The sequence below is a fragment of the Salvia splendens genome, chromosome 5, assembly GCF_004379255.2.
Source record: "Salvia splendens isolate huo1 chromosome 5, SspV2, whole genome shotgun sequence".
In the NCBI taxonomy this organism is placed as follows: domain Eukaryota; kingdom Viridiplantae; phylum Streptophyta; class Magnoliopsida; order Lamiales; family Lamiaceae; genus Salvia; species Salvia splendens.
This window is the reverse complement of record NC_056036.1, coordinates 18,154,551-18,171,158: the sequence shown is the minus strand read 5'-3', so window position 1 is coordinate 18,171,158 and position 16,608 is coordinate 18,154,551. Positions and strand designations below refer to the sequence as shown.

The 16,608-nt window shown below is 40.1% G+C and overlaps 1 protein-coding gene across 1 annotated transcript; it reads left to right on the top strand.

Annotated features, from left to right (window-relative positions):
• The first annotated feature begins 2,802 nt into the window (after positions 1–2,802).
• Positions 2,803–7,250, top strand: LOC121804933 (receptor-like protein kinase THESEUS 1). Its single transcript, XM_042204654.1, has 3 exons — positions 2,803–2,935; positions 3,123–6,631; positions 6,724–7,250. The coding sequence occupies exon 2, from the start codon at positions 3,211–3,213 to the stop codon at positions 5,716–5,718; it is 2,508 nt and encodes an 835-aa protein (XP_042060588.1). The 5' UTR covers positions 2,803–2,935; positions 3,123–3,210; the 3' UTR covers positions 5,719–6,631; positions 6,724–7,250.
• The last annotated feature ends 9,358 nt before the right edge of the window (positions 7,251–16,608 follow it).

Here is a 16,608-nt window from a genome sequence, read left to right as displayed (position 1 = left end):
ATAATAATAATATTTCTTAACGGATAATCCGATTCTAATTCAACCTGAAATTATCAAATTCTTATTGCCTCGACTCTATAAGGATCCAATTCTGAAAATTGCGTGTTCATGTTGAATTAATTTCGTGTGTGTTTGTATCAGGTTATCGTATCGTGTAAAGAATTATCAGCCTTATAATTGTACTATGTGGTATATTTCAAAATTGACTTCATCTTGCAAAAAAAATAAACATTCTTCTTATTAAATATACAAGTTGTCATATTATTATTGTGGGCGTAATAATACCGTGTGGTATATTTTAAAATTGACTTCCTCCATCTTGCAAAAAGCGCCATATTATTGGGTGGAACTGTGGAATATTAGTGCTTGTTTTGTTTATGTGGTTCGCAATATTTTAAATATAAAATTTTAATATTAACCAATAGGCCTAATTTTCCATGTATGGGATGAGTAAATATTTGGTGATCCAAACAAATTGAAATGTGGTAGTAGTATATATTTGGACTTTGAATTCTTCAATTATAGTAATTAGCTTAGGCCATCCACAATAGGAATAGCCTAGCAATAGCCCGATCATAGTCTAGCCACAAACTCCTCCTGCCATATCATCAGCACTAAAAATCCTCCTGCCACATCATCAAAATAAGCAAATACCCTAGCCATAGCCTAGCCGCATCACTAATAACAATTATATAAAAATGAAATAATTAACAATCACACAATATACGAAATTTAATTTACGAGATATATACGGGAAACATTAATAATACTATTAAAATTTTAAAAAGTACAATAATTTAAAAAAAGTACAATAATTTTTAAAAATTACAATAATTAAAAAAAAGTACAATAATTCACTCCTCGTCTCTGTCGTCGTCTCCTCCGTCGCTGTCGCCACCCTCGCCTCCGCCTCCGTCGCCTCCGTCGCCACCATCTCCGCCGCCTGCGTCGCCACCGTCGCCTCCGCCTCTACTCCTGGCGGTCTCCCTCCGTGCCGCCTCCAACTCGTCCTGCATGCTCATGAGCAATGTTTGAAGCAAACTCTTCTCCACGGGGTCCACCGCCGCCCGCCATTCGGCCAGCGTCTTGACTATCTGAGCGCGCGTTTGTTGACGCGCGAAGAATTTGAGATCCGCCGTGGATTGGCCAAAGGGGGATGCCGACTGGACCTCCTGGGAACCCCCGGCGACCCCCCTCTCCTCCCGTTGAGCCCGCTTGTGCCCAACCGGGCGAGTTCGGCGAGCGAACGAACGAGGGGTCGGGACCTCCTGGGCCGTCTTGGGGAGGTCGTGGGAACCACCGCTGCTGCTGTTGAAATCACCGGTATAGTTCAGTCGTTGCTTCTTCGGCCACCCAGCGTCGACACCTACTTGGAACTTCTCGGAGTCGTTCAACACAAGATAGCAGTTCCAGTAGGTGAACTCCTTATACAACCCGGGCTGGGGGAAGGCTTTCTCCGCTATCCTCCTGTAGTCTTCCTCCGTTTGGCCACTGCTCTGCATGCGGAGGGCGTTGGCGTACAAACCCGAAAATCGAGAGACGACAACCCTGATTCGGTCCCACCCCTTCCAGCAGTCCTCCCCTTTGCGTGGCCTTCCCTCCGGGCAAAATGTCTGGTAGGCTGCTGCTATCTTGCCCCACAAGTTGACGATCCTCTGGTTGTTCGAAACGAGAGGATCGTCGCAAACACTCACCCACGCCTTGGACAGCGCGACGTTCTCCGCGTCCGTCCACCTCCTCCAGACCTGGCTATCCACACCCGGCTGCGACGACTCGCCCTTCTTCTTCGCCTTGCCCTTCTTCTTTGGGCCGCCCCGACCCCGCACTGCTCCCCCTATTTGATCGGGAGTTTCCGGAACCCCGAGCATATCGAACCCCAACTCCTCTAAGGAGAAAGACTCAAATTGCGTGAACTGCGAATCCGCTGGGGTCAATGTGTGCGAAGAAGCAGTCGAAAAATCAAAACTGGGGCAATAGACGTTTTCCTCTCACGGCGTTCCCTGCGTCGCCGGTACCCCCCCTCCCCGTCGGGGGCTGCATCGGCGTCCCCCCTAGGCATCATCTGCATCCCGGGTGCCCACCCCGGCATCATCTGCACACCGGGCTGCATCCCCGGTACCCCCTGCCACGCCGGCGTACTCCCCCCAGGTGCCATCCCGGGCATCATCCCCTGCCACGGGTACATGTTATAGTACCCTGGCATCGGACCCCATCCACCTCCCACGGGTACCGGGGGAGTTTGAGACCCGCTCGTCACTGGAGTACCTTCGTTGGTGTTCTCCATTTCTCGGTGTTGATCTTGTACAGAAATTAAGATAGAGAGAGTACTCATTAAAACAAGTGGTGCGAATGAAAATGACGTGCAAAGCGCGTATATATAGTGTTTTAAAAAAAATTGTCTAGGCGATGCGCTAGGCGATCCGGACGCTGCAATAGCGCCGAGCGGATCGCCCAGCGCATCGCCTAGCGCCACGAAATCGCCGAGCGCTATGCGGTTTTTAATTCCGAAAATGGCTGGGCGGTTGTAATGGACCGCCTAGCGCCGGCGCTCGGCTAGGCGGTGCGCTAGGCGCCATTGCGGATGGCCTTAGTACCAATGAAAATGTGGACCGCCCAGCGCACCGCCTAGCGCCGGCGCTCGGCTAGGCGGTGCGCTAGGCGCCATTGCGGATGACCTTAGTACCAATGAAAATGTGTACGGACTACCAAATTTTTATTTAATTAAATTTGTGCAATTAATATCTTTACTAACCTGATCTAATTATTTTTAAACTTCTCTTTTTCCCTCTGTAAATTGACAGCCTGGAAAGCGCTGGTGCAGCTCGCATCAAAAAAGAACCACTGCTTCTACATTTCTAGTTTTAATGGTGTCGGAAATGCGTTTCACTTTATTCCTCGTCATTGCAACACCTTTTCAGCTTCTTCGTTAAGTGAGGTAATTCCGTTGATAAAGCTTCGATTTTGTCTCTTTACTGAACTTCAAAATTTGTCACATTGTCCTTTCCATCAACAATTGTGTGCATTTATTGCCTTTCTTCTGTAATCATATGTTGCTGCGGTTATTTTCTGTAAATTTGTTTCTGCAATTTTATGTATGGCTGAGTAGATCTGCGAATCCCTAGGTTGCATCAATTTTGGCTGAGGAGAAAATTTGGGAAGTTGTGGAATTCCAATTTTGATTGAAAAATCTGTTTGGATTGGAGGAAAGCTATGGATATGGCTGTTGTAGCTGTGTTCTTTCTCTATGTTGTTGGTATCAGTGTGTCAATGGCTGCATTCACACCTGCTAATAACTACTTGCTTGCCTGTGGATCTTCACAAAATGTGATCTTTCTTGGCCAAACATATGTTCCTGATTCACTTCAATCCTCGGTTGCTTTGAAAAGCCGTGGGGATTCTTTTATTGTCACCTCCAACTCCACTGCTCCCTTCCCTATTTATCAGTCAGCTCGAGTCTTCAGGAGCACAGCGTCGTACAGATTAGATATAAAGCGACAGGGTTGGCACTGGGTTCGCCTCCACTTTTACCCTCTCCCGGGCCAGAATCTGACTTCTGCTTCCATCACTGTTGTGACTGAGGATTTTGTGCTGTTGCACAACTTCAGTTTTGATACCTACAAGGGCTCGTATCTCTTCAAAGAGTATGCGGTCAATGTGACTTCAAACAGCTTGTTGGTCACGTTCATTCCCGCAAATGGCTCTGTGGCCTTTATCAATGCCATTGAAGTTGTGTCTGTTCCGGACAGCTTGATTCCGGACCAGGCATCTGTCGCGCCATATGGTCAGTTTGATGGCCTTTCCGGGCTGGCTTTGGAGACCATCTATCGTCTGAATATGGGCGGTCCTCTGATTACTGCTCAGAATGACACTTTGAGGAGAACTTGGGAGAATGATGGGAAGTATCTCCATGTGAACAGCTCTGCCTCAAATGTTTCTGTCGACCCTTTGAATATAAAATATGGTGATGCTGTTGCACCTGAGATAGCTCCTAATTATGTCTATGCTACTGCTGAAACCATGGGAGATGCGAGTGTGTCCAATGTGAACTTCAACATCACATGGGTCCTCCAAGCTGATCCTAGTTTCTCGTATTTCTTGCGGGTGCATTTCTGTGACATTGTGAGTAAATCTCTGAATAGTCTGATATTTAATCTATACATCAATACTGATATTGCTGTGGGGAGTCTGGATCTATCGAATAAAGCAGGCAATTTGGATGTGCCGTATTACACAGATTTCGTCTCCAAAGTTCCTGAAGGTTCAGATACTCTCACATTAAGCGTTGGTCCTGACATTAATGCTGATTTCCCAAATGCCATATTGAATGGTCTTGAAGTCATGAAAATCAGCAATGAAGCTAAAAGCTTGACTGGAAGCTTGCCCGTGGATACTCTCCTTGTGCTGCCTCCCAAAAAGCATAAAACTGGTGTCATAATCGGCTCTGTGGTTGGTGCTGTGGTTACATTAATCCTTTGTGGATTGTGTTGCTTCTGCTTGGTGGCTCGTAGGTCGAAGGAAGCCAACCAGGGAAGCTCGTGGCTTCCTCTGCCCATGTATGGAAACTCTTTGACCTTGGCAAAAATGTCCACCCTTTCTCAGAAGAGTGGTACAGCCAGTTGCATCTCGTTTGGTTCCTCCAGTCTTGGCCGGTTCTTCACGTTTCAAGAAATAATGGATGCAACTAATAAATTTGATGAAGGCATGCTGCTTGGTGTTGGTGGTTTCGGAAGGGTGTACAAAGGAACTCTGGAGGATGGGACTAGGGTGGCTGTGAAGAGAGGGAATCCGAGATCCGAGCAAGGTATTGCTGAATTTAGAACTGAGATTGAAATGTTGTCCAAGCTTCGCCATCGTCACCTCGTGTCACTTATTGGCTACTGCGATGAACGGTCTGAGATGATTTTGGTGTATGAATACATGGCGAATGGGCCCCTCCGGAGCCATCTCTATGGAACAGATCTCCCACCTCTTTCATGGAAACTGCGTCTGGAGATATGCATTGGTGCAGCTAGGGGGCTTCACTACCTCCACACTGGAGCGGCTCAGAGCATTATTCATCGAGATGTGAAGACAACCAATATACTCCTAGATGAGAATTTTGTTGCAAAGGTGGCTGACTTTGGTCTGTCTAAAACTGGACCAGCTATTGATCAGACTCATGTGAGTACGGCTGTCAAAGGTAGCTTCGGATACCTTGATCCCGAGTACTTCAGGAGGCAACAGCTCACTGAGAAATCAGATGTTTACTCATTTGGTGTGGTTCTCATGGAGGTCCTCTGCACGAGACCAGCCCTGAACCCGGTTCTGCCTCGAGAGCAAGTGAATATTGCCGAGTGGGCAATGACCTGGCAAAAGAAGGGAATGCTGGACCATATCATGGACAAGAATCTTACAGGGAAGGTAAACACTGCTTCTCTCAAGAAATTCGGTGAGACAGCGGAAAAATGCCTGGCCGAGCACGGTGTTGATAGGCCTTCCATGGGAGATGTTTTGTGGAACTTGGAGTATGCTCTCCAGCTCGAGGAGACAACATCAGCCCTCATGGAGCCTGATGATAATAGCACTAACCATATCCCTGGAATTTCTTTAACACCATTGGAGCCATTTGACAACAGCTTGAACATGATTGACGGAGTTAACTCAGGAACTGACGATGATGCTGAAGATGCAGCCACCAGTGCTGTTTTCTCTCAACTAGTGAATCCCCGTGGCAGGTGAACAACGGATAATCTTGATTTCGTTTGCATCTCTGCGATGGGTCACTCTGAGTGGACTCGACTTTTGGATTCAAAGATGACCTACATACTATATACTCAAGCATACAAAGGTGATTGCAATTTATTCTATTGTTGGGATTCCCTCATTTTCCCCCCTTAATAATGTACAACACGAGTGTCTGCAGTATATAGTTTTGCTGGGGAAAATGCATGATTCCAAGTTGCGTTTGCATAGCCCTATCATATGTATCTCTATATTCAATTGGATTAATACAATTTATAGCTAGCTTCCATTTCCTTCTACAGTCATATTGTTGAAATGAATTATAAAGCAGAAAATTTTTGATTGCATACTGGTTGTTGCTGTTCAACCAATCTGCTGTAGCTAATAAGCCTAGTAATCGACTGAAACTGACCATTCCTTCAACTCTAGTCGACAGTAAAAACCAGGCCGTTGGGAGAAGAAATACTATATAAGAAAGGTGTTATTATATAGTATGGAGTTGATGATGAGAAGGCTCTTTCACTTGGGTTTTAGTGTATTTCAGAAACAGTAAATTAACAGTGAGAAACTTCAAAAAAAGAAAATCCTCAAATAGAAAATGAGTAAACTGATATGAATGTATGAGCTTATAGTTTAGACAAGACAATAGGCATCTTCTCAGACAAAAAGATGATTTTCCTATGGTTCATGAACCAATGGTTCTCTTTATAAATATTGCTGCCAAAGGTCCAAAACGAAGCCTTTGTTAGGAAAGAAAAAGGCAATGATGATAAGGGAAGAAAGAGGGCAGGTGTGGAATTGATCTTCTATGGGGGCTTTGGAGTGCTCTTCTTCCGATTCTCATCCCCAATTTGGTGACGGAGTTGCAAGGTCAGGGCTGCCTTTTATCACCACTTTAAATTTGGCCGTGGTGAGTTACACATGAATTTTCATTCTCTCACTTTCCTTTTATTGTTTGATGGAACTGAAAGATGATGCAAGTTTTTCTGTGGACATTGTTAGGTGTGACAGATATGAGGTATGAGCTAGCAGAAGGAGAAAATAGTCGAAGTCGATGAGAGCATGCATTGGATTAGGCTGCAAGTGATGGAGGGGGGTCGCATAATCGCATTGGTCTTGTGTTCATGTACTAGGAGGTTGTATAGTCGTAGCTCCTGCCCAAGATTGTCGGAAGTGCTCATTGCTCCTGCTGTGGAAGTAGAAAACAGCGTCGTCTGCCCCAATGTCGTTGCAACTTGGTGTCCTGTCTGAAAAAGTGACAAGCCTCAACTAGTTTAGGGAAGCTGTTAAAACAAAACTTACTTATTGGTGTTTAATGTGATTGGAGATACGCAGTTGATGAAGCACGCCTTCGCTACTCTTTCCTCATTCCGTGGAGGGATTATACGGTTTGGAAAATGGAAAGCCAAGCTAATCATGAATGCTTGACATAAAGCGAACAATATCATAGTAATAATGTGCCCTCCGCACATATTCTGATAGTTTTTCTTATATTTATTTAATGATAGACTTCACATTTTCCTGACTAACAGTTCTCTCGTGGATTGGCTGATACTAATGCAAAATGAACAAGTCATGTGACGTAATGAAAACTAGATAGTGTTTTCCTCATATGTGTGACCATGACTATTATGCCACTTGATGATGTAACAAAGTGAAATAATAAATAATTTATATGACGCGAATAAGAAGAATGTTATACTAACTGTTTTCCTACATAGATTGTGGATGGATTTAGGCTTCGGGAGAACATTTAATATTTAGAAGAAGTGAACAAATAATTTAGTACTCCTACTTAGTAGTTTAGAAAATGTTTGGAATTATAAGTAGGAACAATTTATAATGCGACCCAAAACTAATAATTTTGAAGACGCGTACCTATGATAACTTAGGTGCAGAACGAGTTGGAAAATGAACAACTTTTTCATCCAAATTTTAAAGTTAAAAGTGCTGTTATATGTGCTACACGACATTCCATCCACCAATAGAATATTTGTTGTTTATTGGACAATTTTTTTTACCTTTTTTCAGTTGAGAGATGGGGCTGGGGCTGGGGCTGCTTCAATTGATGTTCTATAACATTTAAAGAATTGTGTATTTGATGTTTAATTTGAGTTTTAATATATAATTGGCTAGTCGTTGGATTTTTTATTGTCTTTGAACTTTTATTTTATTTACTTGTTTCGATTATAAAATCAATACTGAAATACTGTTATATACTATAATTTGTGTTGATATATCACTATCAGTGAATGTACTAGTTATGGTTGTTTATTAGTCTTTTAAATTATTCAAATTGAAGTTAAACTTTCCACAATACAAATTTGTTAACATTTTAATTACAGTTATGCTAATAGAATGTAGTACTAGTAGGTTTGAAAGTGACGAGTAATTAATTATAAACCCACCGGCTAATAATTTCATCCCCGAATCCTCAACTACTGTTAGGTGTAACTAGTATACATATTGATTTATTACATATTCATGAAAGGATATAGATTAGATTAATATGGATTAAATAATTATAATTGGGCTATAATTATAATTAGTCCATAAGCTCAACAATCATGAAACTCTAATGACTCTTTGTCTATATAATGATTATTTATTCTCCATTGTGGGTGATGAGAAATATCGTAACATTAGAGAGAAAATACGTAAAGTTTTGTAGAGAATTCCTAGCTTTCTCTATAGAGCGATTGTACCGAGGAATTGTTCCTGCATCGGATCAGAATACACGTGGACCTCGATAGTAGTGGATTCAACTTGCAGGACACAATCGTAGAAGAAAACACAACAACAAGTAAGATTTAGTTTCGTTGTGTATTACGTGCTCAACTTGCGATAAGATTATGAATCTAGATCTGTTATTCTTGTATGCAATTTCCGCTGCGCTCATTAGATGAATACAAGAATTCCTAACAGTGGTATCAGAGCTCGGGGCTCGATTCATAATTATTTTGTGTGATAATTATTCGTGGATTAGTTTAAAAAAAAATTAAACCTATGTAATTGGTTCGCATGGAAGTCGGACTTCAACTATGCGTTGGAATTGAAATTTGATTTCTTGTGTTTAACTTTTAAAGTCAATCTCACGGTAAAAGTTTTGGAACCAACAGTGATTTTGAAACATGGAAATCAGATTTCCACAATTTGGGAAATTAAGAAAACTGAATTGCGAAAATTCTCTTGACGAAAATCCTTTTGGTAGTTTTCTTTAATCAACGTTTAATTTACAATGAAATATTAATTGGATTAATATTTTATAATTTTATATTCTAAATTAATATAAATAATTAAATCCACGTTTAATTAAAGAATAAAATTTGATTTTATTTGTTGAGCATTATTTGATATCCTATGTGATAAGCATGTTATTTGATTTATGCTTATTTATTTTAACTATAGTAGATAGAGACCGTTTTATTGTCTGGGTAGGCGGCGCCCAGTATGTGTAGTCTGTGTTATACTATGTCTGGGTAGGCGGCGCCCAGTATTTGTAGTCCGTGTTATACTATGTCTGGGTAGGCGGCGCCCAATAATTGTTTAAGATTTTAATATTGGATATTAAATTGACAATTAGTATCACAAAATTATTCCCCACAAAATATAAGTCTCGTTTTGAAACAAACGCGTCGTCCATCACAATTGTTTGATGCTCCTAGCCTTTTCGACCACGAGTTTTACGCCCTCGCGTTTACTCTAAATCTACAAGGTTTAGGCTCATTCATAGATGCATGGTTGGCATCGTGTGATGGGGTTGACTTGCTTAAATTATTTTGAGTAGCCCGCGCAACCAGAATAATTTATGGACGTATATTAATTAGATTAATAAACCAAGAATTGTAAAATTGTTGTTACAATTGGCTTGGAGGCCTACCTGGTGATATTATTGTAGTCATCAGCCCTCGCAGAGGCTGCAATAATATAGACTTGGATCTTGGACCACTAAAATTTATATTAGATATAAATTCGTATTTTATGTTTGGGGGCCATAATATATGTTAAAATTAGTGGGAGCTAATCAATACAATAGACCATTGTTTGATTAGTGATGCGAATGTGATCTTTGTATGCTTTTCTGATTTGCTTTCATTTTAATTTCTGTTCAGATAAAATGTCAAACTTGGCTTACAAATGTTTGATGGAGACAAACAAGTTGACTGGGTCAAATTTCACGGATTGGCTCCGTTGTTTGCGCTTGGTGCTAAGACATGACAAGGTTGAGTATGTCCTGGACAAACCAATCGGTGCCATCCCCGATAAGGAATCTCTTGAGTTTGCTACGTTTGACGTTGAAGCTCATCAGAAACACATTGATAATGCTTCTGATGCTCAGTGTGTCATGTTGTCATCTATGAGTTTGGAACTGCAAAGACAACATGAACACATGCTTCCATATGAAATGCTAAAGCACTTGAAGAGTTTGTATGCTTCACAAGCTCAAACTATGGAGTATGAGATACTTCGCGATCTCTTCAACTGCAAGCTTCATGATGGAAGCAAGGTTTCTGAGCATGTGCTGAAAATGATTGGTTTGATTGAGAGGTTAGCATCGATTGGAACGGTGCTCCCCCCAAATGTCTCAACAAATCTAATTTTGCAGTCTCTTCCTAGTAGTTTTGAGAATTTCATTGTGAATTTCAACATGAACAACACGAAGGTTGGGCTGCCAGAGCTGCACAATAAGCTTAAGACTTATGAGTCTTCCACTGCTAAGGTAAAATCTGTGCTCATGGTGAGCTCTTCTGCGAAGTCTTCGAAATGGAAGAATAAGCAGCAACAGAAGAAGAAAGCATCTAAGGATGCTGTTCTAAAGCCTAAGAGTGGAGGGGCCAATAAGAAGTCGAAATTATCAAAGGATGAGTGTCTTTTCTGTCATGAGAAGGGACACTGGAAGAGAGACTGCCCAAAATTCAAGGCACAAGGTGCAGAAAGTGGGAGCTCAGGTATGTTTGTCATTGAGATAAATATGTCTATGAATAATTCATAATCTTGGGTATTAGATACAACTTGTGCCTCACACATTTGTAATAATGTGCAGGGTCTAAGTGACAGCAAGAAAGTGAGACCTGGGGAAGTTGATTTGCGTGTTGGAAATGGAGCAAGAGTTGCTGCCGAATGCGTGGGAACTTATAGATTAGATCTTCCCTCAGGACATAGACTAGATTTACATAATTGTTATTTTGTTCCAGTTGTTTCAAAGAATATTATCTCCATTCCGATGTTAGACATTGAAGGTTTTTCCTTCCATTTTGCAAACAGCAGATGCTCATTTTCTTTTAATGGATTGTTTTATGGAAATGCCACTCTTGAAAATGGATTATATATGCTTGAATACAAACGAAATATTCTCAATGTGCAAAACAAAAGACCTAAGCTAAGTAATACGAATAATGCAACTTATCTTTGGCATTGCAGACTTGGTCATATTAATGAGAAAAGAATAGCAAGATTGAGAAAGTTAGACTATCTCACTTCATTTGATTTAGAATCCTGTGGAGCTTGTGAATTCTATCTCAAAGGAAAAATGACAAGTAAACCATTTTCTGGGAAAGGGGTGCGTGCCAAAGATTTGCTAGAGTTGATTCACACTGATGTGTGTGGACCGTTTCCAACTCAAGCAAGAGGTGGTTATTCGTACTTCATAACTTTTACTGATGATTTATCAAGGTGTGGATATGTGTATCTTATGAAAAATAAATCGGAGGCCTTCGATAAATTTAAAAGAGTTTAAGTGTGACGTTGAGAAACAACTTGGGAAAGGTATCAAGACTCTTCGATCAGATCGAGGAGGGGAATGCTTGAGCCGAGAATTTCTTGATTACTTGAAGTCACATGCAATGGCGGATCCAGGAACAAATTATCGTGGGGTCGAACAAGATAGTAAATATTTATATAAAATAATTGTTTAAATTAATTATTTTTATAAATATATTTTTTAATATAAATAATTCATGCGAGTATCGATATTCTTAAAACAACATACTCCACTTTCTTCGTCCCATTATAAGCGAGACTCTTCTTTTGGATACAGAATTTAAGAAAAAGACGTTTATGGAGCTAACTGAAGAAAGAATAAAATATGATCTTAGATAAAACAAAGATGCAAATAAATAATAAAGTAAGAGAGAACAATTATGTTATATTACGTATTTTGACAAAAAAAATGACATACACATAGCATAATTTTTCTGTAACATACCAAATTTTTAAAGATTTAAAAAATTGAATATGAATAATAAGGTTGAAAATTTAAATTATAAAATTAAGAGTAGAAGAAATTAAGAAATATTTACTTTATATAAGTAGGTGGTTAATTTAGATAAATTGATTTTGATATACTGTAAAAAAAATACTACTACTACTACTACTTAACATTAATTGATAAGATGAGAAAATATTTTTAATGGACTTCTAAGAATTAATTCAAATAAAGAAAATATTTCAAAGCCCATTTTACAATTAGATAACATATTTAAGATATTTAATCTTTTAAACTTAGTTAAATTTATTGATGCCGGTTTATTCTATTTCACGAGTGAATATAGGGATGAGAAAACAATAATGACATCGCCAATACCATTCCTCTTTCTCTTCGAAAACAAAAACCGCGGAAGGACTCTTCCCCTCCAACTCCTTCGTTCTCGACAACAGTCTACCCATCCGGCTGCCTCACTTCCTTCCGTTCTCTCTGATCAGTCTCCTCATCATCTCACACAGCGTGAAGACGTGAGGTGGGGGCGGAGACGTGAACGCCGTAGGGTCGGAGGCCGAAGAAAGTAGCTTTCCGGTGCACTCCGTGGCAGGTGGTGGGGTCGGCCGACCCCGCCCGACCCCACCTGGATCCGCCAGTGGTCACATGGAATCCAGTCGGACTGAACACCTCCTGGTACACCTCAAATGAATGGAGTATATGAAAGGATAAATCGAACATTATTAGATATGGTTCGATCCATGATGAGCTTCGCTAGTCTCCCTTTATTCCTATGGGGTCATGCCTTACTAACGGCTATTTACATTCTAAATAGGGTTCCTTCTAAATCAGTCGAGAAAACACCATATGAGTTATGGTGTGGCAAGAAAGCTAGTCTTAACCATATCCGGACCTGGGTTGTCCAGCTTTTGTTAAGAAAATGATGACTGATAAATTGGAAACTAAAAGTGAGAAATGTTATTTGTGGGATATCCTAAAGAAACTAAATGGTACGATTTCTAATGTCCTGAAAATCACAAGGTGATAACATCAAGGAATGTGACGTTCCTTGAAGACAGTTATGTCTGCAAGGAACAAGGTCAAAATACAGTAGATCTTGAAGAAATTCAAGAACCACAAGTTAACAATGAGGATGATGTATTGTCAAATGGTTTGAACAATAACTCAGCGGGAGTTTTTGATGAACTATTGGGAGGGGAAAATACTATTAGAGGAGACCTTAGTGGGACTCTCGAAGAACCTCCTCAAGACAATGAGATGCATCAAATACAAGATGATACAATAGTTGCATCACCTCTACCTCAAGAAGATCATAGTGATATTCCTGGGCCTACTCACAATCAGAATGAACAGCCCGAGCCAGAAGAAAACCAACTTAATAGGCCTAGAAGGATTCGTCGTGCACCTGAGAGACTGAATCTAATGGTTGAGAACCAAGATTATGAAGTTGATTTAGATGATGATGAGCCTAAGACCTATACCGAGGCGGTGTCGGACACCGATCAAGAGAAGTGACTTGAAGCCTTGATATCTGAAATGGACTCGATGTACTTCAACTTAGTCTGGGAACTAGTTGACTTGCCAGATGGGGTTTACCCCATAGGTTGCAAATGGATCTTCAAAAAGAAGAGAGATGCAGATGGCAAAGTACAAACCTACAAGGCTAGGTTAGTGGCAAAGGGTTATAGTCAGCGCGAAGGCATTGACTATGATGAAACCTTTTCGCCAGTTGCTAAGATCAAGTCCATTAGGATATTACTTGCAATTGCTGCATACTACAATTTCGACATTTGGCAAAAGGATGTCAAAACCGCATTTCTCAATGGAGAATTAGAAGGCGATGTCTATATGACACAGCCAGAAGGTTTTGTATCGAAAGAAAGGCCGAATGCAGTGTGCAAGCTAAAGAAGTCCATCTATGGACTTAAGCAAGCTTCGAGGAGTTGGAATATTTGTTTTGACAGAACAATCAAATCGTTTGGTTTTGTCAGAAGCAAAGAGGACCCATGTGTTTATAGTAAACGCGAGAATGGAAACGTTGTCTTCCTCATCATATATGTTGATGACATCTTGATTATGGGAAGCGATCGTTCCATGATGCAATCCGTGAAAGAGTGTTTGTCTAGTTCCTTTATGATAAAGGATCTAGGTGATGCTTCCTATATCCTTGGAATTAAGATCTATCGAGATAGACTAAATAGGATGTTAGGATTATCACAATCCACTTACATAGACAAGTTGCTAAGGCGCTTCTCAATGGAGAATTCTAAGAAAGGTTTTCTTCCTATGGGACATGGCATTGTATTGTCAAAGAAGGATTGTCCTTCTAATGACAAAGAAAGAGACAACATGAAAAGGATCATGTATGCTTCGGCTATAAGATCTATTATGTATGCCATGATCTCTACTAGGCCAGATGTGGCCTGTGCGCTTAGCATGACAGGCAGATTACAGCAAAATCCCGGTGAGGAACATTGGAAAACTGTTAAGACTATTCTTAAGTACCTTAGAAGGACTAAAGAATATTTCTTAGTCTATGGTGGACAACCAGAGTTATCAGTTACTGGGTACACTGATGCTAGTTTCCAAACAGACCATGACGACTATAAGTCTCAGTCTGGATATGTTTTTATCCTCAATGGTGGAGCAGTGAGTTGGAATAGTTCCAAACAAGGTACAACTGCCGATTCCACCACCGAAGCCGAGTATATTGCTGCATCTGAAGCTGCCAAAGAAGTTGTTGCTTTGTTAGAGTTCGTTAAAGAACTGGGTGTCATTCCGAGTGCCAATAGTGCAATACCTTTGTATTGTGACAACACTGGTTCTGTTGCGCAAGCAAAAGAACCCAGAGCTACGAACAGGAACAAACATGTTCCCAGAAGATATCATATGATCAGAGAAATAATTGAAAGAGCCGACATAAAATTAGAAAGAGTACCCACTGATGATAACTTGGCTGATCCTTTCACCAAACCATTATGTATAGCAAAACACAACAAGCACTTTGAGAGCTTAGATGTTATGCGTGTTGGTAGATGGCTTTGAATCAGTGGGAGTTACAGTTTTATATGTCTTAGAAACATTTTGTGTTGAGACAATATTACTTGATCACATTATATGAAAATTTTATTTTCTATGGGTTTTGTGCACTTATTGGAATAATTGTTTTAAATGTTTGATTTTATTCTAAATATTTGTTCCCTTGAATTGTGACTGTCGTTAATGGTGTGAGACATTAATGATATAGTATAATTCTAAAATAGCCCTAACCAATGATCATCAAGAATGGGATATTGGTGATATGTTATAGGTTAGCATGGGGTTTGCATCACATTCTTCGAGAATATAGTTGTTCTCACAACTATGAGATAGTAGATACTCGTGATGGACACATGGTATACTTTGGAGAGTATTGGTATACCATACTATTAAACTGTTTTGTTGAGTGTCTACAGTTTATTAGTACATGAAGTATGTAATAGTCCTTGGATCTGAGGTCATTACACATTTTGTTTGTTGAGTGGTGTGCTTTGACCTTGTACAACGCTTTGCCCCCCCTCGGAGGATTAAGACACAGACTTGTGTTGGGTACATCATAAGATAAATGGAAATGATAGTTGAGCCAAGAATGAGATTCATTCGTCGATTAGAATTTCGAGAGAACACTCAAATTCTCTATATTACTTGACCATTAAGTCATTGGCCAATGCAAAGATATATTCAATTAAAGTAATTGAATATGATCGAATGGGTCATTTAATAAAGATGAGATAAAGTGATTGAGCTATTTGGATGACACATGACAAATCTTAGGCTCAATCGGGTGATTCGTGAATGAAAGGATGTTACTATAAACTTTGTGTAAAGGCTTGTTTACCGAATTCACGTAAACGTCCTTCATATATCGAGCTACGCTGCCAACGCAGTCTAGGAGTTTTGTGCAGACTTCGATTAGATCGTCGTCGATAATGAGGGCCTAAAGGGTCACACTATAAGTGTATTTTGATCCGCTCAAGGGTACAAAGTTGGAACTGCGTATTATATCTAATGCTAGTCCAAGTGGGAGATTGAAAGGATATGAGCTAGATTAGATTAATATGGATTAAATAATTATAGTTGGGCTACAATTATAATTAGTCCATAAGCCCAACAATCATGAAACCCTAATGACTCTTTGTCTATATAATGGTTATTTATTCTCCATTGTGGGTGATGAGAAATATCGTAACATTAGAGAGAAAATACGTAAAGCTTTGTAGAGAATTCATAGCTTTCTCTATAGAGCGATCGTACCGAGGAATTGTTCCTGCATCGGATCAGAATACACGTGGACCTCGATAGTAGTGGATTCAACTTGCAGGACACAATCGTAGAAGAAAACACAACAACAAGTAAGATTTAGTTCCGTTGTGTATTAGGTGCTCAACTTGCAATATGATTATGAATCTAGATCTGTTATTCTTGTATGCAATTTCCGCTGCGCTCATTAGATGAATACAAGAATTCCTAACAATTCAATCATTAGTAGACGAGACACATTGTACATATTAACACATACTTCTACTAATGTACTCAAAGATGTTGTTCGGTTTCCAAGATAAAATAATACAAAGATACAATCTAAGATTGAGTTGTGAGATTATTTTAGTCATAGAGGGTTAGCTATGACT